Source organism: Cyprinus carpio, chromosome B3, assembly GCF_018340385.1.
Source record: "Cyprinus carpio isolate SPL01 chromosome B3, ASM1834038v1, whole genome shotgun sequence".
NCBI lineage: Eukaryota > Metazoa > Chordata > Actinopteri > Cypriniformes > Cyprinidae > Cyprinus > Cyprinus carpio.
The window spans coordinates 12,956,658-12,984,028 of NC_056599.1; the positions used below are offsets into that span (position 1 = coordinate 12,956,658).

The 27,371-nt window shown below is 35.8% G+C and overlaps 1 protein-coding gene across 4 annotated transcripts in view; it reads right to left on the bottom strand.

Annotated features, from left to right (window-relative positions):
* The window catches only part of LOC109062737 (adhesion G protein-coupled receptor E5), a 73,405-nt gene that overhangs the window by 24,721 nt on the left and 21,313 nt on the right, over window positions 1-27,371 (bottom strand). For 2 of the 4 annotated variants that reach the window (XM_042719782.1, XM_042719781.1), the window contains exon 3: window positions 10,187-10,270. The exons of 1 other annotated variant lie outside the window; for it this stretch is intronic. In XM_042719782.1, the coding sequence (XP_042575716.1) occupies window positions 10,187-10,270 (84 nt within the window). Of the gene's footprint in view, window positions 1-10,186; window positions 10,271-11,864; window positions 11,946-27,371 lie in introns of those variants that run through there. One more of the 4 variants, XM_019079819.2, reaches the window with a different exon arrangement.

Here is a 27,371-nt window from a genome sequence, read left to right on the forward strand (position 1 = left end):
AATAAAATATTAGTTAGGCTGGTATGTGATGGGCATTCTGGCGCAATATGGTTGCCGTCGCATCATCAGGTGGATGCTGCACATTGGTGGTGGTTGAGGAGATTCCCCCTTCTATGTAAAGCACTTTGAGTACCCAGAAAAGCGCTATATAAATGTAACAAATTAATAATTATTTAATTAATAGTCTTTTATTGTACCCATTGAATAAAATATTAGTTAATTATCAAAGAAAGAAAAAATAAATAGCCATAATATGGACTTTTGTAAATGCTATGATACTGTGATGCTCAGATACTGACTTCCTTCTCACATTGCTGATTTCATCATTAACTCTTCACCTGAAGAGTTTATGTTACTGTATATGGTATCATTGTAATCCTTGACCATCAAAACATAGGGGTAGACATCACCTTTTCTGTGTTATCATGTTTGGTTCAGGAGATATGACACAAAATACATAACACCACGAGGTGTTTTTGCAATGGCTCCGTTTCTGAAAATGAAAAAAAAAAAATCTGGCCTCTAACCTGTACAACTGTAAACTTTCTTGCTTTTATGAAAAAGTAAACATATCACCTCAGATTTTGCACATATCACCTGGACTAATATATATACAGTATGTGTGTATGTGTATATATATATATATATATATACACTATTTAACTCTAGAAAAAATTTTATTACAAAGACAGACTCCCAGACATTTTATTCCTCTTTTTTTGACAATGGAAAAAGTAAAAATGTATTTTTGTTATGTGCTGAATTTATCATTGCTCTTTTGTTAATTTTGATTGCTTCTATTGTCCTCATTTGTAAGTCGCTTTGGAAAAAAGCATCTGCTAAATGACTAAATGTAAATGTACTGTAGAGTGCACCAGGGGAAACTGTACATTTCACAAACAAGAGTGACACTTCCCTAACCAAAAAGTAGTATACTTAAGTAAAGTTCAAGTATATTTTTAAGGATACTTTATGTAGCAAGTATACAAATATCAGTGTTCTAGTAATATACTTGTAAGTGTACTGTTTCAATACTCCTTGGAACTAAATTGGCCCACTTTCTAGTATATAAAAATATACTCTTAAGTGTACTTTAAGTATAAAGGTAGCAAACTTTGAGTACACAACTAGTTTACCTCTATGTTTGTAGTTTGTACTGCAATTATACTAAAAGTGAACTTATAGGTATACTGACAGTTTACTAATTAAATACTTTGCACACTTTGAAGTATAGTCTCAGTAAACTACTAGTTTAATAGTTTTATACTGCAAGTATACTCATAAGTTTTCTTTAAGTTAACTTTACATCATACTTTAAGTATTCTATTATGTCCCTATTTAGGTTTTAATTAGTATATATTTTGTTATATGAATATCTGAACATATAAAACATCCAGAGAAAGAACTGGGTATCTGTCTGCTGTAAACAAAAACACATTTTATTCTAGCTTCATGCATTCTTTTTTTTAAACACTTTAATGTGGGTAAGTTTCATAAAAAATAAAGACATGAAATTTTGAACAAAAAGCTGAAAAAGACTATGAATTGGATTCAGAATGATAATCAAAACATAGATGGAGTCGATCAACACCCCAAAGCTTGACTGTAATTATTACCTCTTCATCAGTCGACATTTTATTCCATAATGTTACAGTTTTGATGCTGTTTCATGTCAGATGATCGTGTTAGATTACATGTGTTAGTATCTGTTGTTTCTTTTTCTTCTTCACTTGTGTTTTTTTGGAAATTCTGTATAGAAGATGTGTACTAGCGCTCTCTACCGTATAACAATGAAAACATGGATTAGGAGAACAAGTATAGCTCAAATATATTTAGACGTTTTGTAAGTATAAGTCAGGTATACTTAAATGTCATTTTAAGTATATTTCTGAGAAGTACATAAAGCCCATTTCTGAGAAGTACATAAAAAGTAAACTAAAAGCATACTTTCCTATTTTTAGTTTAAAAGAAGTATACTAACCGCACACTTGAATAAACTTCTTTTTCATAAGGGTTACGCTCAGTACAGTTCTGTAGAAACCTGAGTATGATCACCTGTATGATCATTTTGTGAGATTAGTTATGTATAAATGTAATTATAACTATAATATTTGGCTTTGTTTACATTCTCGCTGAAGGTAATGACTAAAAGTGGTTGGGTGTGGCCAAACTATCTTATTGGAACTGTGCCAAGAAAAATAACCATTTACTTTAATTGCAAAGTGTTTCATTTTTGTTATTAAAACATTCTTACCATGACTTTAATCTGCAATTTTTTTCTTAAAATTACGATACAATTTATTTTGTTTTTAAACACAAAGTTACATTTGTTTGAAAACAACTCTTTTGTTTCTCTTCTCTTATACAGGATAAGGACCAAGATATAAGACATCATAGCGCCATTTACAGGTGAAAAGCACTAAACATCAAGTGGGTACCTGTTAGTGGAAAGTATGAGAAACAACAGGAAAAAAGGTAATTTAAAAGAGGAAAAAATATACAAAAACAGCAATACAAATGTATTGTGCTACTTCTAAAGACAAAATATGGCAGGGGCTTTCAGAGGTTATTTGTGTCAGTCAAGTTAGTTTCCCCTGCAGCACAGATGCAATAACTCACAGAAGTGTAACGAGATGTTGCATGTTTTTCACAAGAACTGGGATCATTGCTTTCATCTCTGTCTGTAATTCAGGGACAGATAATAAACAAAAACATGCCAAGTTAAAACTCTCACATTGTCTGTATGTCACACAATAGATGGCCAAAAATGTCAAGGCCTTAATAATTTCCTACCAATACACTGAACTCCTTGCCCTGCATTAAATACTCTTGTTCGTTGCTGGAAATGTAGCCAGTTGCACATGTGCAATTATAACCTTCTTCATAATTTGCACATATTGCACTGGAACCACAAGCAGTGCTGCCATCCACACCAGCAGTGCCAGATTTAGCCCACATTTGGGCCACAGTTGTAACAATCAACCAACAACCCACCAAAACTCTAAAAATCTTAACAACAACATAAAAAACACCATAACAATTCATCAAAACAATTTGAACATTTTTCAATTTCATTAATTTCATTAAAAAAAGAAAATAAACTGAAAGGACATTAATCAATGTTAACATGCACACCACTTTTATTTTAAAAACTGGAGACTTATTTAATGGTCGTAAAATAGGGTTCTTACTTCCTATGAGATTTTGAAACCCAAAAACATGTCAAAACAATCATTGTGGGAACATTCAAGAGTTGCTGTGAATTGTAGAGGTATAGTTGTCCTGTTTTCACACAGACTGTTATTGCTGTGTCTATAGCACATACAAACACAGAAAGAAAGAAAGAAAGAAAGAAAGAAAGAAAGAAAGAAAGAAAGAAAGAAAGAAAGAAAGAAAGAAAGAAAGAAAGAAAGAAAGAAAGGAAGTAGATTATTATATTTGGTGAGAACTGACTTCTCACATGCACTACAAATAACCTTGACAACACTTGATTAAAACAGTCAGTGCATAAAGGGGCTCATGACAGTGAAGTTATTTCTGAGAAGGGCTTTAGTTCTTAGTTTGTATTATGTTTAATCTCATCTGTATTTAAATTTTCCTGTGCTTCTTCCTGTTAGTTTGTTTCCTGGTTGCTTACCATCATCACCATCATCATTATTATTACCACCACCTGTTTCTAGTTATGATGATGCTGTTTGCCTTGACCTTCCTCATTGATTTTCTTCATGTTTTGATCTGTTTTTCTTGTGTGGCCTGTTGCATGAAGCTGGTTCAACAAAAGCTGACTTTCAGAGTAGGTTTAGAGTTGACAAAACAAACGAGTTCATTTCAGGTAAATTGGGGTCAATAGGTTTCATGACGCTTGTTATAATTTTTTTTTCTATCAACCCAGGTTTTTACAATGAATTGAGTCAAATCACCTTTATTTATATACTGTAGTGCTGTATACAATACAGATTGTGTAAGCAGCTTTACAGTGTTTCAAAAATGTAAACAAAATTCAATTCTGCTATCCACCTTATTTTTGCCGTAAGGGCATTTGTAAATTTAATGCGTCTGGCTTCCGGTGTCATCCGCTTCCAGCTATTTTTATCTGCACAAAAAAGATTGTTTTGCCGCTTGATATTACCATATTATTTTGATTATTCTTTGTTATTCTTCTTGTTATTTCCCTGCAGAGGCTAATGAACTGGAAGTCTCGCACATTCACATAAAACGTCTCTCTTCCGTGTTGATCTAAAAAGAGGACAGTAAAGAGTCAGTTTTTCGGTTAAAGTCAGTTCATTGTTGATTCAGTGATGTCATCATCCAAATCAGTTCACTTCTCATCCAATAGTGTCTGTGCAGTCAAGTTGATAGTTTTGCCAAATATTAAGTGGCAAGGAATCCAAACTCTTAGCCACAGAGTGTTTTAAGAACTAGTTTGGCCAACCAGCAGTTAGTCAAGGGGTAACAAGTCTCACTTTTCAATTCAAATTATACCAGTCTACGTTTTTGTAACTGATTAAAAATAAATATTGTTAGACTTATCGTGTGTGCACATAAAAACCAAGTAAGTTTTCAGTGAACAGCCAATAGCAAAACACCAAAGTGATAACATCGTAATGTTTGCAGGTGACAATGATTTAGTTGGGATTCATCAATAACAATTAGGAGAAAGAATGTCAACTGAATGTCAACAAGACAAAACAGATGACTGTTGATTTCAGTTGCACCAAAGCCCCATATTAACCATCACCCACCAAGGGCACACATATTGAGACAACCTACATTTCAAATTCCTGGGCCTCTCTCTGAACACCCAACAGCTCCTGTATTTTCTAAGTAAGCTGAAGAGAGATGTCATTTACCCCTCCATCCTTACTGGTTTCTACAGATCCGTTATATGTTAAATCCAGCACCAGACACCAGATCATATCAGAAAAATACCTGTTTTGTCTGGTCACAGAACAACTAGTCAGCAAGTCTTGAGTGGTACCCAAAACTGTATCAACAGTCTTCTATCAGCCAGAAGTTGACTGTAGATCCAGTGAAGAGCAGAAGCAGGAGACAAAGTAATGTTGATAAAAAGGAGTAAAGTTTATTGAATAATTTTAGTCGCATACGTTTCAGTGCTCAGGCTTCATATGACAAACACAAATCCGACAAGTGTTATTATACAACAAGCAATAGCAATGGAAAATTACTTCACAACAACTGACAATAAAAGCCTTAAAATGAACACAAACACACACAGTTTGAATTTGAGGATTCTTATATCCTTCAATACTTAATTTTTCAATACTAATTTGTCATTGAGGGTGGAAAAGAGCACTGTTCATTTATACCCCCCCCCCCCCCCCCCCCCCCCCACCGCCGTCACATACTTTTTTCTAATAATTTTCACTTCTGTGATGAGCTTAAGGTTTGCTGTCATGCTGACAAAAGTTAAGAGTAGGCCTACAGACCCCAGTGTCACAGAGAGCCGTCAGCACAGCGAAACTGCCGAGCTTATAACAGGAGCAGACGGTCTGATCGGCACTGGATCTCACTGTAGTGCAGCCACGTGTTGACCACGCGCCCCCGTCCAGTTCAGGATCCCAAAACACACACATATGCTCCTCATTCTTTTTCTGGAGGGAAATGTAAGTGCAGAATTGTTATTTTATAGTATATCATATTGGTGTAACACATTATATGTGGTGCATTGAGAACAAATTGTTCCATACCTCCAAGTGAGAAAATGTGAGCTTTATTGGTTTCTTAAGGTTGGTTGTCTCATAGTTAATAAAAGTGGCAGTTACTACTTTTGAACTGATCTTGAAAGTTTGCTTTTGCTGTGTTTCTAAATGGTCAAAACAGCAGTTGAGAGATTCATCCAGACCTTTGTAGCTGAGGAGAGCTGCAGTCGTAAAGCCTGGTTGATGCACAAAGACAGTAAAAATCATTTTATAATGTACAATAAAAAAAAGATCACTTTTTTATGTTGTTTTTATAAGAATGTGTACCGAGGTGTGTATTTCCTGTTGCGGTGTCCCAGTGGGAGGTTAATTGTGCTCCACTGATATTCATCATGAAATCACCCTCAGGTGGAAAATTGCTCCTCTTTACTAACAGCTCCACATCTGGAGGGCAAGAAACACATTACAAATGTAAGAATAAATTCAGTGAAGCAGATGCTACTGAAGATGGTCCTGAAGTGTAATGTTTAGTGACGTATTTCTTACCAGCTTTAGCGCTTATTTTCCTGGTTCGGCTTGCAGACAGCAGATGTCCGATCAGTTTTAGTATGTTTACCACAATCCTAAACAATGCTGAGATTATATCATTATCACCACTGAAGCTACCAAGATGCAGATCATCTAGATCACTCAGAAATGCCTGTATTGTGGTGGGTGGTGAAATGAGAGAGATTTGTGGATCAAGATGATGTTTAAAGCACTCATTTGAGTTCTGTGAATGTCTGCAAGACACTTTACCACATAATTTAGCTTACCCTTGTGAAAAAGAACTAGACTTTAGTGTACTGTAGGCTACTTTTAAAAGAGTACTTGTTATGGAAATAATTTACTGAAGTGTAAACTGACCCTTAGTTAATGTTATTTGCTATTCAAATTAAATGTATTCGTTTAAATTTATAACAAATCCAATTAGTTAAAGAGTTTTTTTTTTCCCACACTTAAGTAGGACTTAAATACATATATGTTAATTCATGTGATACATTTGTAATTATACATTTGTATTTTACACGTGCATTAGTATGTTAGTCAGCATATCAAAATAAGTGTATTTCTACAATGCACCGCACAATATTTAAAAAATACACTGTAACTAGATGAAAAAAGTCAAAAACACAAATTTTATCTTGACTTAAAGTTTGGATAGATAGATAGATAGATAGATAGATAGATAGATAGATAGATAGATAGATTAAAATGTTAGGCTACTAGTTTGTTTCTAGCATGAATTAGCATGTTGCTAGCATGTTTTAACACATAACTGGCATGTTTTAGCACTTTGCTAGAATGGTTCTAGCCTGTTGAAAAAAACAGCATATGCTGGTTAGGTAGGTTTTGAATCTGGGATGCTAGTTTGAGCCGGTTTAAGCTGGTCCTAAACTGGTCCTTAAACCAGCTAAGGACCAGCATCCCAGCTTCAAAAACTGCCTAACCAGCATATGCTGTTTTTTTCCATCAGGGATTAGCATGTCGCTAACATGATTTAGCACATTGCTACCATATTTTAACATGTTGCTAACATGAGTTAGCACAATTTGCTAGCATCTTTTAACATCTTGATAACATGTCACCTGTCTAAAGCCCTATTCGCACAGGATTAGTATTATCTGGGGACCTTGTATGACTTTGAAATTACCCCCACATCTGAATTTCGTGTGGTGCATTCGCACAAGATAAGAGAAGCCTGTGATTTTACTCAAATTTACTGACTTATCTCCCGTTACCCGGATGTCAAGGGTTTTGCGAGTCCCGTTCTCTGGTCCGGTTAGATGGATTTTAAAAAAGAAACTAATATAGTTTCATGCCCTGTGTCATTTACATTTCACCAGGTTAAAATAATATCTCAAGCTTATGCTTGATTTATTTGTAACACATTAACCTTGAAACCTTTTCAGCTTTCTCTTTCTGTAAATTGTATAGTTGTATGTTGTAGTATAGTGATATGACAGCACCCAAAATACTATCAAAACACTCCAACGCTGATCCATTCTTCGCAAAGATGGATAAAAAGTCGCACAGGAAACAAAAACCTCAAAAAATGAAATACGACCCGCCAAATGCTGGCCAAATCACAGAGATGCCGATTCGTACGGGATTACGATCACAGACAACCTCTGCAATTATTACAAACCAAACGAATACACCATACAACAATAATAATAGGGCTTATACTCTCACGAAACTCGGCCTTGTCCCACTCGTCACACGCAGTCTGTTTTTCTTTTGCAATAAAAACTGATTTACAAAGTGTCACCTTCAAAAGTTTTTCTCCATCCACTTGTGTATTATTCTTCACAGACTCACTCTGACTCAGAACCAGACAGCTGTTGGTCATCAAAGAGACGAGTTTTGTGAGCTCTGGAGGTGTCTACACAGACAAAGAAAAAAAGAGAGTTCAGGTCATTATGTGTTGCTGTAATATTCTTTATCAGTAAGTTATGCAGTACCTGGGATGCGTCTCTCTCACTTAAAAATATGTCACACTTCAGCTCTGAAAAACAAAACAAACATAATATCAATATCGTTTGAGAAAAAGTATAGATTAGGTGATCACATCTGATATTCAGACCAGCAGCACAGATTAAAAGTGTTTGCACAACAGCTCATTAAACAAGAATCAATCATTTTACTATGAAAAAAATATAATAAAGATCAGGTAGAAATAGCTCTTTAGGGGCGTACTCACACTAGGCACTGTTGCCTTGTACCGAGCATGATAGCCCCCCCCCCCCCCCCCTTCTCGCTCAGCTGGCCTACACTCTCATTGCATTTAATGTTCTGGGGTCTGATGTACGAACATTGCGTACACACAAAATGGGGATGCAAATGTGTGGTTTGAACAGGTCCGATGACCGCACTGTATAACCTCTGTTCACAGGGGTCACGCACAGACAGTAGTCTAATGATAACTCCTTTCATGCTCTTCTCAATATTATGACAAACACCATTGTATTTAAAAGATAGAATTTGAAAGAAACTGTAAACTTTTAGGCAAAATTGCATAAATTTGATTTGCTTAAAGCAATTTAAAATAATATTTGGCCAGTGGAAAAGAAGGAAAACAACTCTGAAAACCTTACTCTGAAATGTATTTTCAAGGACACTGAATAGCAATGTGATGTCTCAAAAACATTTTATAGTCTGTATCTCGTATGTGACCCTGGAGCAAAAAAGCAGTCTTAAGTAGCACGGGTATATTAGAAGCAATAGCCAACAATACACTGTATGGGTCAAAATTATTGATTTTTCTTTTTTGCCAAAAATCATTTGTATATTAAGTAAAGATCATGTTCCATGAAGATATTTTGTAAATTTCCTATGGTAAATAATTTTTGATTATTAATATGCATTGCTGAGAACTTTATTTGGACAACTTTAAAGGCGATTTCCTCACATATTTTCCTAATGTATTGTACCCATAACAGAGAAGAGATGGGGTGGAGATTCATGTACACACAATCTTCCACTGACTCGGTATTGTAAAGGGAATTTTGTGCAGGTTCTTGCGTATGCATGGTTTTATAAATCTGAAAACATTTGTATGCAAAATCTAGCTTTTGTGCACACTTTTAGGATAAAAAATATGCAAAGTTTTATACATGAGGCCCCTGAGCCGGAACACGCTTACATCAGTACGATGACAATAGCTGTTCATTTCTCAGTTTAACATGAAGCCCAGTCGAACCATGAGCCCACCTCTTCAAGCAGGCCAGAGCAAAGTTCAGCATAGGAAGAGATCACACTAGTCAAACCAACCAGGCTTCTCACCATATAAATATATATATATATATATATATCTATATATATATATATATATATAATATATATATATATCGTGTAGGATTTAATACATTCTACCAATACAATGAACTCCTTGTCCTGAATAAAATATCTCTTTTCCGTTGCTGGAAAATGTAGCCAGTGCACATGTGCAATTATATCCTCCTTCAGAATCTACACATTTTGTATTAGGACCAAGCACTCAGCGCTGCCAACCACACATTCATTGATGTCTGAAATGAGATGAACCAGAGATTCAGATGTTTTCTCTGCTGCACAGAGCTCATGTGAGATTCATCATATCAAGCTCTCTTTACCTTCACATTCAATCCCATCTGTTCCTGTGAAATTATAAGCTGAATTAGTTGTGAATCCTTTATGACATTGACAGTAGTAGCTGCCGCCAGTGTTGAAGCATCTTGCATTTTTTCCACAAATGGATGGATCAGACTCACACTCATCTTCATCTATATCAGTGACAGAGAAAGTTTGAATAACCATAGCACCTTTTCCTGTTTTTTATTTAAAATTCATTAATACGTGTTTTTTCATGAATGTGTCCTATATCAACAAAACTTGATTATTATTTGTGTGTGAATCTTGTATAAATGTTGGCATACACAACCCAAGAAAAATCCTGTTAAGCCCTGACATCAGAGTATCATATATGTTAGCTTTTTTTCTCATACCTACACACTTTCCCCTGCGCTTTATATATCCATCTCCACAGTTTGTATGCATCAGGATGTTCTCTGTCAGTGCTAACAGAAGAACTATAAGCAGAAAATAAAGAGTCTGTTACTGCAGGTTTAGTGTCTTTGGTGTAGTTTGTCGCACATTTAGTGAGATCCAAAACTCTGAGACCACATTGATAATATGGGATTTTTTTTAATGCAAACCAGTAAATATGCAGATAGATTTAGGAATTATCAAAAGTCAAACCAAAGACATTCAGAAAGACCTAGTAAGTCTGACTTTTCAGATTTCAAGTAGTATGTAATTGATAATAAAATGTTTGTTAATAGTGTTTTTTTTTTTTTTTTAAAGCAAAATAGATGCAGTTTCAATAGTGGTCTCAGACTACTGGAAGTCACTGTATTTAAATTGTGTTTGAAATGATGGTGGTATTGTTGGGAGCACAGCTTGACCCCAAACAGAGACCAAAATGCTGAAAGAAAACGAGGAGAGAAAGGTGAAGTTAATCAGTTTACAGAGAGTTTACTGAAAACAATGTTCTCCACACTTCCAAAAGCTGAATAAGAGGATCCAGCCTCAAACTAACTTGAGATACAGAAACCACTAGAACTTACAGCCATATGGATGATCAGTGGATGCCGTTTCTACTTTTACAGTACAGATCATTCTAGCATCTTCTGAAAATGGGTATTATGTTCTTCACACAAATGGGTTATTTTAAGATATTATCTTTGACACACTACATTTGCAAGTCATAAATCAGAAAACAATCATTCCTTATTAGTTATATAACATAAGAGGAGATGACTGTAAATCCACCACTTCATCACGGACTATTTTGCTATCATGCGTCAGTTGAGCCATGTTTACTTATATTATACACCTATCTTATATTAGAAAATATATAATATATAATATATTTCTTATATATATATACACACACAGTATATAAACTTATATTATACAGTTAACAAAAGCAAAAAAATGCCTCTAACAGCTTGCTCTATTCTTTTTCTATTCTATGTTTTCTTTTTCTTTATCATATAATTATATTCACTTGTTATACCATTTGTATATCATTGCTCTTTTGTTGATTTGATTGCTTCTATTGTCCTCATTTGTAAGTCGCTTTGGATAAAAGTAAATGTAAATGTAAATATAAATATTAATCTTAATCTTAAAACATTCAGCCAAAATTCATTTGATTTATTCCATATAATGGCAAAATGGCACTTTTTATTAGTAATAACAGTTTGAGAAGACAAAATGGAAAGAATTATAAAGCAAGGAATAATTCTATTCAGCCAATTCACTTTACAGTCATTGTTCATGACATTTACATAATTCACCTGTCATGAGAGGGAACAACAACGTGTTATTTAATAACTATGCATTCATTACATACTGCATGTGGGAGTCCTTGCCAATAATATCTGATTGATCAAACATAATAAGGTTAGCTTCACATTACCCAAAAAATACCATTTTGTAATAATTTACTCACCCTCATCCAAATCTGTATTTTTTCCTTTTTTTCTCTCAGATATTCTTATCTTTGGCAGATTCCTCTCATTCCCATTTACTGTTTGTCTTTTTTGAACAGTTTGAGTTTCTCCCCACAAACATCTGTTCCTACATTCAATCCTAAAAATGAACTGAAATGTGACTCACCCAGACTCAGCAGATACATGTGCCTCATAGTTTGAAAGCCTCCTTTCCACAGTCTTGCTTATAAGACTATGTCTTGTGTGTCTCTCTCTCTGACTCTAATGCTGAAAAAGCTTGAAGTAACTGAAAGAGTTTTATCAGTGCAGGTCCAGCCCCCCGCTTTGGTGATAACAGGTAATTTTAAAAATGTGTTTTTTTTATTTATATACATTTTGCAAGGTCACTCATAATGTTAGTATTTTAAAAATAAATAAATAAATAAATAAATAAAAGTACATTATCCAAGGTCACTTATAATGTTAGTAGGCGTTTTATCTTTTTTTACAAGACAAATATGTAATTTGGTTTCACTTTATTTTCCAGTATGTGCACTTACTTGTACTTAGAGTGTACTTACTGTACCTAAGAACTGATAATTACATGAGTTAAGGTTAGGTATAGGGTTAGTACCTAGTTATGATTACTCAGTCATTTACAAGAGCATAGCATGTACATGCAGAACATGACTGTAAAATAAAGTGCTACCATAATTTAAAAGGTCATTTTCTTGCCGGTTTCTTGTCTTGCCCTGATTAAGCACTCTGATTAAATGTGTTAATTAAAACACAGTTGTTGTGTGGGGACACTAGTCGAGAAGAGAGATGAGAGTTGTGTGAGATGTTTAGTAGCAGTGGTATATTGTCTGTTTATTTTCACAGATACAGGACTATTAGTGCTGCTCCTAGCACAGACACACTCAACAAGCTCAAACATCATAGAAAGACATACATCTGTGGAACAGAAAGAAAGAACTTAAACAACACTGATGTATACGAATATACATGTGCATACATATACAGTGTATTTCTGAGAAAAGCTCTTGGTTTGTAATATGTTCAATCTAATCTGTATTTCCTGTGTTTCTTCCTGTTGTTAATTTGCTGCCTTAGTTACTTATCATCGTCACCTGGTTCTAGTTTAGTTTATCATATAAATAGCCTTCTGTTTGTTTGGTTTTTGGCTGTTATGCTTTTGCAGTTTACCTTGACCTTCCTCCCATTTGGTTTTCTTCAAGTTTTCAGTCTAGTTCTTCTGTAGTCTGTTGTATAAATCTAGTTGAAAAAACAATGACTTTCAGAGTAGGCTTAGACGTTGACAAAACTAAAACCAGTTTCAGTCCAGGTTTTTTGATTTGGCTCAATAGGTTTCTGACAATTTTTTTTATCAACTTTTTTCTATCAACCCCAGGGTTTTAACTCTGAATTGAGACTTATCTTATCATATGTGCACCAAAAAAGAAGCAGGTTAATCTTTTTTTGCAGAACAGCCAATAGCATTAATATTGGGGGAAAGTGGGTGTGTATACATTTTGTTTTATTTATTGAAATATAGGATTTAAGTCTATACTTTCCCTAAAAAACGTCTGTTGGCTTGCCAAAGTTTTGGTAAAATTTCAATTGTTGGAAACATATGGCTGATTTTGTGCCCTTTAAACAGGCTAAAAATAAAAATGGAATTTGAAAACTTTTTTTACTGATGGTTTTTTTTTTTTTTGTAATTTAATTTGAGTAATAAACATACACTTGGTTTACTTAAATATTACTTAACAATAAATTAGACAAGGGGGGGAGGTTTGGGGGGTATCTTATAAAAAAAATGCTATTAACCAAAGGAGGGGACATGTCAAAACCTTCTTCCAGCAACCCCATTGAACTTATTAAGGACAAAAAATCATTTCTAACAGCAAACAAAAAGTTGGTTTTTTTTAAAAATGAATGGGTAGATCGATGACGTGTAACAACAAAATACTGAAAAAGTCAAGTAGAGAGTGTGGCGATGCCTTGGGACTCTCCTCACACCTGAAAAACAAAGGCGCTCTTTAACCACCGAATGCTGTTCATTGGCTTCGCCTCAGCACCTCAACAATTTCATTTTTCTCACAAACATTATTTGAAAAAAGGGTGTTCAGCACAATAAATTTTTTACAATAAACCAAAAAAAGTGTGGGGGCCAACTTTTGAAGTTTTACGGGGGAGCTTGACCTCATCAACAAAACCCCCCCAATTTTTTTTTATTTAGAAAAATCTAATTTTGGGGGGGGGGAACCTTTTGGGGGTTTTATTTTTTTTGCAAAGGTCCAAACCCAAAACAACGGGGGGGGGGGGAATTTTCAACAATAAGCGAAAAACAGGGTTTTTTCTTAGTCAAGGGTTTTATTCTGTCTCATTATCATTGCAAAACACCAAAGAGATATCATTTTTAACATTTGCAGAGCTGACAACACATGTTAATGTGATGGGGCATGAACAATCTCATACTGATACCCAGATGAGTGAACCACTTATCCCACCTGATGCCATTCCCACAAAAGTCTACAAATTAAAGGGGGGAATGGGGTAGCTTACAATTGGGGCACCAAAACAAAAAACAAAGCCTCCAAAGTTATTTATCCCTCCTCCACTATTAATTTTTTAAGGCAAACAGAAGTTTAGACAGACAAACTTCCAAAAAGTAATTTTTTTTTACCATGGACCCCTTCCATCATCACTAGTTTCTTGCAAATGTGTTTGAGAGTGATATCACAGCCATCTGCTCTATGGAAAACTGGTGCAGAAAACCGATCTGACATGGAACGCCCTGCAGGTGAGAGATACTTTACTTGCACCTACAACTGCCCGACCGGACAGTGAATATGACCACCCAAACAAAAAAGTGACAAAAAAACCCAAACAAGAAAAACAAAAAAATGCTGATGTTTCGCCTATATATATCTAGATCAATTCACAGTATATAGGAATCCATACCTGTCTCAGCATCATTTATTGCCCTCAGGCAACAGCAATTACACGTAAGTCATATTTACCTACTTAATTGTCAATTCTTTTTAAATTCCATCCTCACGGTACCTTTGTCTGAACTTTGTCTTTTGTATTTATTGCCAAGATTTAATTATCAGTTTCTCTATTAGTCCGTCATCGATTGTCTGCTTACCTGTGTTAGCTTGTTTCCTGAAGGCTTGTCATTTTTACAAAACATTAACCTGTGTAACTCATTTTTTAGACAGTTTGAAAAAACTTCCAATGAAAGACAATTCTTTGGTTTGTTTTTGACTGCAAAAGTGCGGGGGGCAATGATAAAAAAGGGGGGGCATCAGGGGCCCCTTCCAGGGGGAAACTGAAAGACTTTACTACAGAGTACCGTTACTTACCATAATCACATTTTGAAACTCTTTTTCGAGCAATACAACAAAGTGCAAAAGTTCAAAAATACTGACAAATAACAAATGCCGTCAAAAAAGTCGCAAAATATTTTTAAAAAGTATTAAAAACGCTTTGGTCAAACTCATAGGATATTATTAGATATTGTCCCAAAGAGGCTATTTTTGTTGTCCCTAACTTTTGAAGTATGAAATATGGGAAAAACATGTGGATAAAAAAAGTTTAGGCAAACAGATTCTGTCCCCCTCACCGACTTACGCCCGATAATTGGTGAACGCAAATTGAATTGTACAAATACTTTTTTGCCACAATAATATATCCTTTGTAAAACAAAAAAAAAACCAACCATTTAAACAGAGACCCATATATCCTTACTTTTTTTTTCTTTTGCTTCTTCTTTTTTCATTTTTTCCTTTTTGTTTTTTTTTGGAAGGTGGTGCACGGGTGATTATTGTTTATTGTGTATTATGAGCTGTATGGGGGGAGGGAAGTTTGTGGGCCCCCTAGTTGTTAGAGAGTTTTGAGTCACTAACCCTAAGGTTGTGGGTTCAAGTCTCGGGGCCGGCAGTACCCAACCCCCACTGCTCCCCCCCGGATCCGCGCCGCAGCATAAATGGCTGCCCACTGCTCCGGGTGGGGGTGTTCACGTGTTTGTGTGTGTGTGTCTGGTTCTGCTGTGTGTGTGCACTTTGGGATGGGTAAATAAAGATGCAGGGGCCCTGGATGGTCCGCGCTGACGTATTTGGGCTGTATCCCACGTCACACTCTATACTGGTATTGCCCGAGGTGGATCCACTGTCCGTATTCAAGTGTGGAGCCACGTGCGCCCTTTCCAGTCCTTTTCAAACCTTTTTACAAGCCACCTCTTTATTCCAGCTTTTTAATTCCCCTGCTGGATATGCTACTCACTGTCGAACCAGTTTGCAAACCCTTATATAAATTAAGGTCACTTTTGCTCGTCCCTATTCTGGCAATAACCTTGTCCCAAGTGTTATTACAAGCGACAGACCCCCGCGAAACACAACGTCACAGGACAAAAAGCATGTCACAACCTCTTTCGGTTGTCTTAGTTCATTCAACCGTTAAAATTTAGAAGTCCATTTTCAACACATATAGGGTTAATTATTATCAAACCGGTCGCATCAATCGACATTACAGCAAAGTTACGGTGAACCCATTTTAAAAACTTAAGCCATGTAAGTTTAATATACATCCTTATCACCCTAATATCTGTAAAACATGAAAATCATAAAAATATAATCCCGTACTATATATGTGTATATAATTATAATACTATATATCATAATACACTATGAGCCTATATGATATATTAATATAATATATATATTATAATATAGATTATAATAGATATAGATATGCCGCTATGTAAGTGCTTTTAATAAAGATAGGCCCCTTTGGTCTACAACAAAGATATTAGGCTAACACTGTTGGTTGCTTGTTTTTGCTGCCTTCGTCTTTCTTAGCAGCTTTTTCACTCTCCTTTTATCTTGAATGCTTATATAGCGTTTTAATTTTAAACAGGAGAACACCAAACAGCCACCTCTTCCTCCACACCACCACAAAACCCAACCATGGCCCTTTGTGTGCTGCTCATCAGTGTTTGTCACATACCTCACAAAACTGATTTTGCCTTCTGTGGGCGGAATAAAACTGAATGGAACTATTTAAACCACCACAATAGAAAGCAATTTGGTGGTAAACTAAGTGGAAATACTATACAGTCCTCCTCCTGTTGGTCTCCTCGCTCAGATAGGGCGCGTACGGCTCGCTTGTAGGGGTTTGAATTAAGTCTTTTGCCGACGTTAGTTGGTCATTCAGCAATTAAGCTCTGCGCCACCTAAAAGCAATTCACGCGTTTTTTTAAACGGAGCTAGGCGGTCATGCGGGAGCACTATTAGCGCGCACTCATTCCGAGAGCGCACAGAGAAGACGTTGTTTGGGACAAATGCGCGGGATCTCACCAATAATATGTCAGTTCCTCTTGCTCGCCTATCACTGGCTTCGGAATATAACACATACACACAAAATTATTTATTGATTTTGCTCGGAATCTAATCTCTCTCATGAAAGTAGCTGGGGTGTCGTACAAAAATCTATAGGGTGAGTGTTAACTCAACACCACACAAAAACAGTAACTGCGGTGCGTGGAAGGTCTAATTGCCTACATGTTCAAAATTTGTACATCCTACACAAATATTATTAGAAACTCCTAAAACTGAACATGAAAGTCATGTTTTCCCCTTCAAAATGAAACATGCTGGTGTATTATTGAAAAAGTTTTTTTTTCTTCTTTTTTTTGTTTTGCTACCATTTGTTATTGATTTATTTTTTTTACCAAAATTTCCATGGTTATTAAACTATTCGATGAGGGCGGTTAGCCAAAAAACAAAGGGTTAATTTGTGGTTTACCATGGTTTAACAATAACCCATTGTCCCTTTGGATATTTGTAAAGTTAACAATCGATCGTTAATTTTCGTAAAAGGGTACTTGTGTTTGTCTGCCCCAGCTGCCCCGAAGATTGTATGACTTAACTAGGAGGGATAGGCACTGTAACATTCCAATAGATAGGGATAATGATGTCCTTTATATAGTTATTTGATGATGAGCAATGGATCCTTCTGCTGCTTACCAACAAAGACACAAAATTTACAAGAACATAGAATATTTACAGATGAAACTGACCTGGCACTTAAAACCCTAAACAGTAGTTTTGCTTCTCTGCTCCACCTGGTGCGCTTCCACAGTCCCCACTCCTTCTCTCTCTCGCACTGATACTCGGATCCAACCGTTTGGCGGAGGCGCGGAGAGCGCGGCTGAGCCGAAGCGTTGCCCAGTCACGACTAACCCATTCATGATTTATTAGATATTTAATTATCGAATGGCAGATTGGGAATAATAATCGCTTTAGTACATTCGGCAGGGAATCATACAATAATGATATTAAAATAGCCGACCCAATCGGCTGCCAGGCCTCTGGGTATTGTCTCGGTTCTCCCGATGGCCAGTCCGCCCTAAATTTTCCACAGACACGCAGAATGTGCAGGATTCATATATTGTCTTTTTGCGGCTTAATATTCACAGACATTTACTTAATTACTACAATACTAATTTCTCACTAGAAAGAAAGTACATTTTTTACACACAAACTGACCACCAACCTCAACTTTCAGATGCCATCTTTGTTTTTTCAGCTCAGCTGTGATGGAACTGAATACACAGTATTGTGGGATATCATAGGCAGAGAAGGATACATCTGTGCTGCCTTCAAAAATCCATCAGAAAGGAGGGCAATCTCAGGAGTCAGGAAGTGTAACTAACAATTGGATTTGGATGTGCCTTGTGGCCTTCCTACCTTAGAATGTAAACCTCCAAAGGCAGCATTCTTCAGCTTTCAGACGCAAGCCTATGTGTGTAGATGTCAGATGCCAGGGGTCTGAGGGCTGGAGAAAACCTTTTCACGTGGATGAAATGCTTTTGGGGCAAAACAAGTTTTTTGTATATGTATCATGGCCGCCCCAGTGTGGAGACCTCAAGAGCCACTGGCACCAATCCGAGTGTGAGGGGATTGAACTGCTTTTCTATCATAGTCATAATTGGCACTACTTACTACTTTTCCAAAATGACGGCCAAAGGCATCCACTTACTACTTTTCCAAAATGACGGCCAAAGGCATACATTTCGCGATGTGATTTTTGAGCTCATTATAGTATTTTAACCCATTTGTGCTTCTCATTCCAGTTGCTCACAATCCAGCAAAATAACTTGTCCTTTTTGTCCAGAACTTGTGGAAATATCTTATCCTCTGTATCTTTAGTTTTAATCATAATTTGTTCACGAAGCACAATATCAGCCTCCCGTCTGTAATTCAGGTGTCACATTAAATAGGTTTCTCCAGTGTCGAGTCGTCTCGTGTTTTTTGTGGGGACTCAAAGTGCATCCATATCTATTTCTGGAAGAAAGGCCGTGGTTTTTTTGGGTAAATTTGACAGGGTTCGCTTTTAATGTCTCTGTGATTCATCAGCACTCCGTGAGCCTTGCTGTAAAGCTCTCTGTCACAGTTAAGTAACAACCATCGATATTAAAATGGGAACTGCAGGAATTTAGGTCGATTTTTTTTCAAATGGCCAAAACCATATAAGCAGGACAGCGCTGTTTTCCAGGGGCTTGTCTTTGGATGCTGTAAAAGTTCTGGCTGGTGGTTACTCTACAAAAAAAAGTGTATAAATAAATAAAATAAAAAAATTATTTCAGTCCAACAGAGAATATGAAGTATTGTTTTGGGGGTTATGACCTGCGGAGAAAGAAGAAAATTAAGGTTATCTTGATGGGATGTGTGTCAGAGGACTCATAAACCGGGCTATCTTAGAAAGATTAGCTATAGCTTGATCAACTCTACAGTATATTCCAAACTCCTGTACAGTAAACATTGATTATTAGCACTATTTAAAACTGAACATTAACACAAAAGTAGTCATTAAAATTGTACTGATCATCAATTAATCTCTAACAGTTCAATCTTAATGAAACCAGGATCAGGAATGAAAGAAACACGATAATAAAACACAAATACACTTCATATTTAATGGTAGACCGTATTGGGTTTGTAGAATACTTTTAAGAGATTAATACACTTTCATGAAAACAGTTGCGATTGGTTTTTCTAACATGGTGTTACTGTACTGTACTGTACATGTCTGGGTTGTGTTCTCGTAGCATTTACACTGTTTAGAGCAGCAGGTGTCGCCAGCGTAGTTTGGACGATTCAGTTTGCATTTCTAGGCTGAGTCCTTTTCAGTCATGGCGACACATGATATGAGTCAAAAAATGTGTGCCCATATATTTTGATACTCTTTTTAAATACAGTCCCCCGGTGTACAAGCCTGCAACGTCTAGCTGCATGTCTTGCAATAAATAGCTGCTATTAGGTCGTCGACAAACTAACATTTTCGCGAGTGTTTCTATTACGGATTGTGATTTTTCAGTGTTGGGCGACAGTAACTTAACTAAGTAACAGATTTAGTTCACTGTAAAGTAATATTACTTTTTGCAGTAACTAGTAGTTTAACTAATTACTAATAAGGTTTCAGTAATAATATTACAGTTACCATCCAGAAAACAGCTTAGTTACTTAGTTCTGTTTGATGCCTCAACCCCGCTGATTTAAAATCCAACAATCAAATAATTCTTAGACGTATTTTCATAATTTTCACAACTCGCACATGCATGTGATGTCCCAGGTGCAGCAGGCAAGCTTGGAATATGGAAAAGCTTACATTCAGCGGATAGAAAATCCTATTTTGTCAGGAAAAAAAGATGATCTGAACACTGCTGAATGTTTGTACTGAAAACTTCTGAATGAACGTAATAACTTCTGAAAGAAAAAAATTTAACAAAAAAGGAACAAAGGATACCATGCGACTTCAGTGGTTTAACCTCAATTTTATTTTTTATTCGCGCAAAAAAACTATTCATGACTTTATTTACAAAATATTCATCTTCAATGCATGTTCACACAACAACATCTGCCCTCGCATCAACATCAGTCATGAATGCATTGTGATGTTTTCTGAATGTGCGTTGGAGATTAATATTTTGTAAATAAGTTTTAAAAACATGAAGAGCAGGAGAAATGGATTCGGCAGTTTAAAAGATTTCAAATGGCCTGTAATCTACGTCAGCTCGCAGGCTATTCAGGTGAACACAATAATATACTGCATGGGATATGATGCAGATAACGTGTTGAGAGGACAGCCTTTATCTGATGTGCAGCAGCAAAAAAAAAAAAAATATGCAGAAAAAAACAGCCTAATGCTGAATGACAACAGAGCAAAAATTCAAATGCAATGCAACTATGGAAAAGAGTGCGGCAGCCCAATGAATCATCTGATAACTTCATAACATGCTCTTGCAGAAAAATGCAATGCAACTATGGAACTGTGCATGATGAACTGCTCAGAGATAGACTGGTAGTTGGTCTAAGAGACAGTACACTTATCTGAGCAGATGCAGCTGGACAGAGACCTCTGTAGTGAATCAGCTCAAGGGGGAAATATAAATAATCAGTCGTAACTAGTTATGATAAATTATAAATATTTAGATCCGCTGTAAGTATCTACTCTGGGTTGTGTTCTCGTAGCATTTACACTGTTTAGAGCAGCAGGTGTCGCCAGCGTAGTTTGCACGATTCAGTTTGCATTTCTAGCCTTTCGTCAATAATGGGACACATGACATATCAAAAAAGTGTGCCCATATATTCTGATACTCTTTTTGAATACTGTTTTGGATATAATTTTTTGCAAATCTTCAGTTGTTTACAAGCTGCATGTGCGAAGCTGCTTAGTCGTTGAAAAACTACAGAAGACATTTTCGCTAGTGTTTCTATTATGGATAGTGAGTAAATATCCACTTCATCCTGCACTCTTTTTGTTTTCTAATTTATAAAATAGCCCGTTACTGTTGCGGTGTGAGAAATCGCTGCAAACGATTCAGCGGGTGTGAGTCAAACAAATGAATGAGAATCAGTGCCTCTAGCCAGTGTGTATATGATCTATGGTTGTTTTCAGTGCATGAAAAAGCGATCTCTAAATAGTCTACATAATCATCATTACACATACAGCAGGAAAGATGTAAGTGTACTTTTATTAGCCATTACTCCAGTTTTAAATAAAGGCACAATGCAAACAGTTGTTAGAACAAACTAGTTCTTTATTAACAAACAAGCCACTTAAAGGGATAGTTCACCCAAAAAATCAAAATTATGTCATTAATGACTCAAATGGTCTCATGTCGTTCCAAACCTGTGAGACCTCCGTTCATCTTCGGAAACACAGTAATAAGATATTTTAGATTTAGAGTTGTCCGAGAGCTTTTCTGTTCCCTCCATTGAGAATGTATGTACGGTATACTGTCCACTTCCAAAAAAGGTAATAAAAACATCTTCAAAGTAGTCCATGTGACATCAGAGGGTCCGTTAGAATTTTCTGAAGCATCGAAAATACATTTTGGTCCAAAAATATCAAAAACTATGACTTTATTCAGCATTGACTTCACTCCCGGGTCTTGTTATGAAGCGCGTTCACAGCACATCCGGTTCGCGAAGACGAATCAATCGATGTACTTGGTTCACCGGATCTTCTTTCTTTGTGAAACCATTCACCATATCGAACTGAATCGTTTTTTGAAACGGTCGCGTCAACAATAAGCATTAATCCACAAATGACTTAAGCTGTTAACTTTTTAACATGGCTGACACTCCCTCCATGAGAGACACTTGCGGATGGGAAGCGGAGCAAATTTACTCAAACAATCATCCTGAGGGCCTTATACACTGACTGAAACCGAGCCAGATAACGACGAACAGACGCATTGACTCGTTCTCGAGTCAGAAGAAGCCGTTTCTGTCGGACGCGTCCGATTCGAGAACCTTAGAGGAGCTGATGATACTGCGCATGCGTGAAGCAGACTGACACACAGTGCGTCTCTAAAACTGAACTGGTTCTTTTGGTGATTGATTCTGAACTGATTCTGTGCTAATGTTATGAGCGCGGGTAAACCGAAGGCCTTGAATCAAGGGCAATCATCGCCAATGAAGTCATTACGTCGAGCGGCAAAAGAACTGGTGAACCGTTTTCGGCAACCGGTTTATTGAATTTCAAACTGTCCGAAAGAACCGGTTCGCGGAGAAGAACAGAACTTCCCATCACTACTCACGGTTAATCCGAAAAACCGATGCAAACCCCTTTTCTTGCCACTCGAGAACGAGCCAAAACCACACTTCAATGTTTCGTTCGTTATCTGGCTCGGCTCGGTGTGCATCAGTTCAGTCAGTGTACTGTTTGAGTAAAGAGTGAATTACTCGCAAGACCCCGGAAACGGACTGGGATATTGGTTTATTTGAACTCAGAGAGAGTGTCATGCCATGTTAAAAAAGTTAACAGCTTAAGTCATTTTTGTGGATTAATGCTTTATTGTTTTGACGCGGAACCGTTTCAAACGATTCAGTTCGATTTGGTGAACTGGTTCAAGAAATGTATTTTCGATGCTTCAAAAAATACATAAATTACCAACTGATGTAAAAAAAACTACCTTAAAAAAGTTTTTTTATTACCTTTCTGGACGTGGACAGTATACCGTACATACATTCTCAATGGAGGGACAGAAAGCTCTCGGACTAAATCTAAAATATCTTATACTGTGTTCCGAAGATGACTAGTTCTTTATTAACAAACAAGCCACTTAATTAACATCATGGAAGGTTTACTTAAAAAAAAATCTCTAAATATACAATCCCTATAAATTAACATCATGGAAGGTTTACTTAAAAAAAAAAGGCACAATATGTCATCAGAAATAATATAAAAAATGCTTATCAAATGGTCTGTAATACTCCAAGTCCTGTACATATCAGTGAAAGTAAGTTGCTAAATGTCAGTGAAGTTGAGTCAATACTCAGTACAGCAGTGCCAGAGTCAACGCAACATTCAGCAGATGAACAATTGCAGGATATGTGGACAATTTCAAACAATAAACAAACACAAAAAATGCATAAAAATAGCTATTTCACAGAGCAGGAAAGGCTCTGCAGATTCAACTTCCTCCAAAAAGACCGGAATGCTGGTTCCCATCTACACAACACAAAACCAGACCAATTAAAATGAATGCTATTTGTGTTTTATAAATACAGCAGGTTTATGGTGGAACACATTCAATCATCTTGGACTTTTGTGATTTAAACAAGAAACTATTTTGGTTAGATTCAGACTTCTGAATTGAATTATTTTCAAGTAAAAAAGGAACAAAGGAAACCACGGAAGTAATCCATGCGAGTACAGTGGTTTAACCTCAATTCTATTTTTTATTTCCGCAAAAAAAAAACAGTTCATGACTTCATATACAGGTCCTTCTCAAAAAATTAGCATATTGTGATAAAAGTTCATTATTTTCCATAATGTAATGATAAAAATTAAACTTTCATATATTTTAGATTCATAGCACTTTTTCACAATATGCTAATTTTTTGAGAAGGACCTGTACAAAATATTCAGATGTGAATATGCAGTGCATCAGGTAAAAAACGGTAGAAATACAATACAGTTCATTTCACAGAACAGACCGATGGTTTCGTGTCTTTACACATCAGTGTATCGTCACGAGCCTAAGAAACTAACATACTTCAACACTTTGAATTTTTTATTGGTGAGGTTATTATATTATTTTTAGTCGTGATTCCCATCCACTTACATTAAGAAACTGACAGACTGCAACGGTTTGAGTTAAAAATCTCATCTTTTATGTACTTAAGTAAAAAAAGTACTGATAGATAGATTTATTTTGCAATTTTATATTGGATACTTAATTTAATTTTATATTAGCACATATTTTTTTAATAATCCTACTGCTCAAAATACCTGGGATTTTCCACTATATGGAGTCGAGATAAATCTATATATATTACATTTATCTACATTGACTACGTTGACGAGAGTGATGTAGTAATGTTCACTGTGTAACTTACACTGCGATGTGCCTGAGAGAAAACAGATCTGACCATCTGATTTTCACCAGGAAGAAAAAAGTGTTTTAAAGTTTGTTGTTTTGCAGAACATCACAGTTATATATGACATGAGAATAAGGCCTGAAGTTAGGAAGAACATTTTAAAGAAAATATAATTATATTTTCATAATGATTTTTAAAACCCCCCCTGGCCAAATACCCCAGAGAGCATCACTTTCCACTTTGATGATTACTGTAGTTGCCATGTTCTGAACATCACATCTTTTCTTTTTTCCCCCAGATGTAATCTATCTAGGTTGAATAAAAATATTTGGACTTTATCTTTAAAAATTACCTCAACTTAGCACCAGCAAGCTTGTTAGCTTATTTCCAGCATGGTTATGAATAAACATTCATATCTGTCTACTCGGCTAGTTAATCCAAACAATATAAAAAATTATATTGTTGATAAACAATATACAAACAGACATCACACGGGAATTTGAACATGCAATATAAACTTTATTAAATCAATGTTACCTTAATTTTACCTAAAACAGAACCTAAAACAGAGACACTGATTGAAGTATCTGCATTCAAGCATTTCAGTGGGCTTAAATAGATCACCCTTTACAACAGACTTAGTTAACAAGCAACTGACAGTTTTGACCTAAATATGATTTTCAGTTACAATAATTAATCCTAAAATTCGATATTAGTAACTTACTTTTAGCAGCTTCAGTCGTGCGCTCAAAAGATCTCCAGGTTCTTACTTGTGAATTCAGTTCACTGGAGACTCGCACTAAATGGTTCATTTGAATCAGTGAGCTGTCGAATCGAGAACAGCTGCAGTAGAATCATTCTAATTCGTGAATGAATCATTTGGTGCGATTTGGGAACCGATTTAAAATGTTCATCCAAGCTCTGATGTCATTCCTACAATTACAAAAAAACCCTCTACGATAAGAACAAAATCTGCGCAGAACAGATCACTGGTGATCACCGCAAGATCCATGCCGGTTAGAAAAGTGTCCTAATTACATCCGCCTTGCTCTGATGTCATGCTGACGTGTCGTGTGCCAAAAAACTCTCGCGACTCAACTGATACATTTTCTCTTTATTCTAAGAATTACACTGACTGCGCTGATCAAAAGCATGATGGGAAAGACTGACTGACGACACAGCTTCAGGCTCATTGGCTGAGAATGTCAACTGATACATTTTCTCTTTATTCTAAGAATAAGATTACCCATTTATTTATATTTACATGCGAACTAAACAAAAACAAAACACGCCTAGTGAAGTTAAGAATTAGGACATGCGTTTATTTTATTTATTTTTTCACTTAATTAGAATTCTTCCTTGTAATTTTCACTTTATTCTATTGTATGTTTGTGTGAATTAATAAAATCAATCCATTAAAAATATACATGCACACATACATATCTAAATGGACTGTTTAGCCATTATGCCTCATCTTTGTGTGGTTTCATCTGAGAAGTGTCAGGATCTGGCTTAAAACAAGGGAAGAAATTCTGAAGAATGTTTGCTACAAAACAACTTTGACTTGCATAGTATGGAAAAATACTATGGAGGTGAAATGGTGGCAGAAACCTGTTTGTTTCCAAACATTCTTCTAAATTTCCTCCTTTGTGTTCAGCAGAACAAAGGAATTGATGCTAGAAATCATGAATTAAATCCATTTTTCTTTTAAATATTTTGTGGTCCGCCGTTTAGACGTAAGAATCATAGACTGTATGGTAATAATAGATAAAAATAATTTATAGTAACTTATTTAGATTGAGTTCTGCTTAACCTAATTAGCTTTTGAGTTCATCATTTAGCGAATTTCACTGTTAGGTTTTACAGTGATGGGCCTGGTTGCCACGAATTCATTCGTTCGTTAATTTGTTCGTTCCCTAGTTTTAGTTGGCCTAAATCGTGGAACGCATTATTATATTTCAGAATTACTTATTAAAATCATTATTGCTTAAAATTAATAAATAATAATAAATAAATAAAAAAAATAATAAAACCTGTTGATGTCAAAGAAAAATTGTTAATTCGAATTATATTCGGAGCTCCGTAGTTATTAAATAATCTCAGTTAAACTGTAGACCTAAACTAACTCACAGCTGTATATAGGCCTAAATACAGAACTACAGAGTACAGAAGATAGGCCTATTAGCCTACACCACTTAGGCCTATTAAAATATTATAAAAAAAATAAAAAAACTGACCCGAACCAACAGGTAGACCTACAGAATAAAATTAAATAACCTCATTAATAATTTCCTTTTAATAGTAACGAGCCTGTTTTGAATGTTCTATTGCACAACGATGACAGATATTTTCACAGAAATAAAGTTAAGGAAAATCAAATTCACTTTTTAATTTATTTTCATTTTAGGTAGGTTTGCTAAGGTTAGATTTATATATTAATTAATTTTTAATTAATACATTACTATTAATGAAATTAAGAAGAATGTTAGAATTTCGCTCTGAAACATGATAATTGCCATTTATCAGCATGCATAATTTTAGACAATTATCCAAGAATTTCGGTACAAACAATAAACAATTAGGCCTACTGGAGGAATTTTATGTTGACCATGAGCGAAATATTAACAGAGCGCTTGCTTGTGCGGTTAGAGCTCCGCTTCGCTCACATGCCCTGTAGCCTATATGTCTCGTTGCTGACTCAAAGTATATACAGACCAACAAATATGAACGTGCATTATGAAATGCATTGTGATATTAAAAGCATCAACTCCGTACAGGCAAGCAAACGAGCCCAG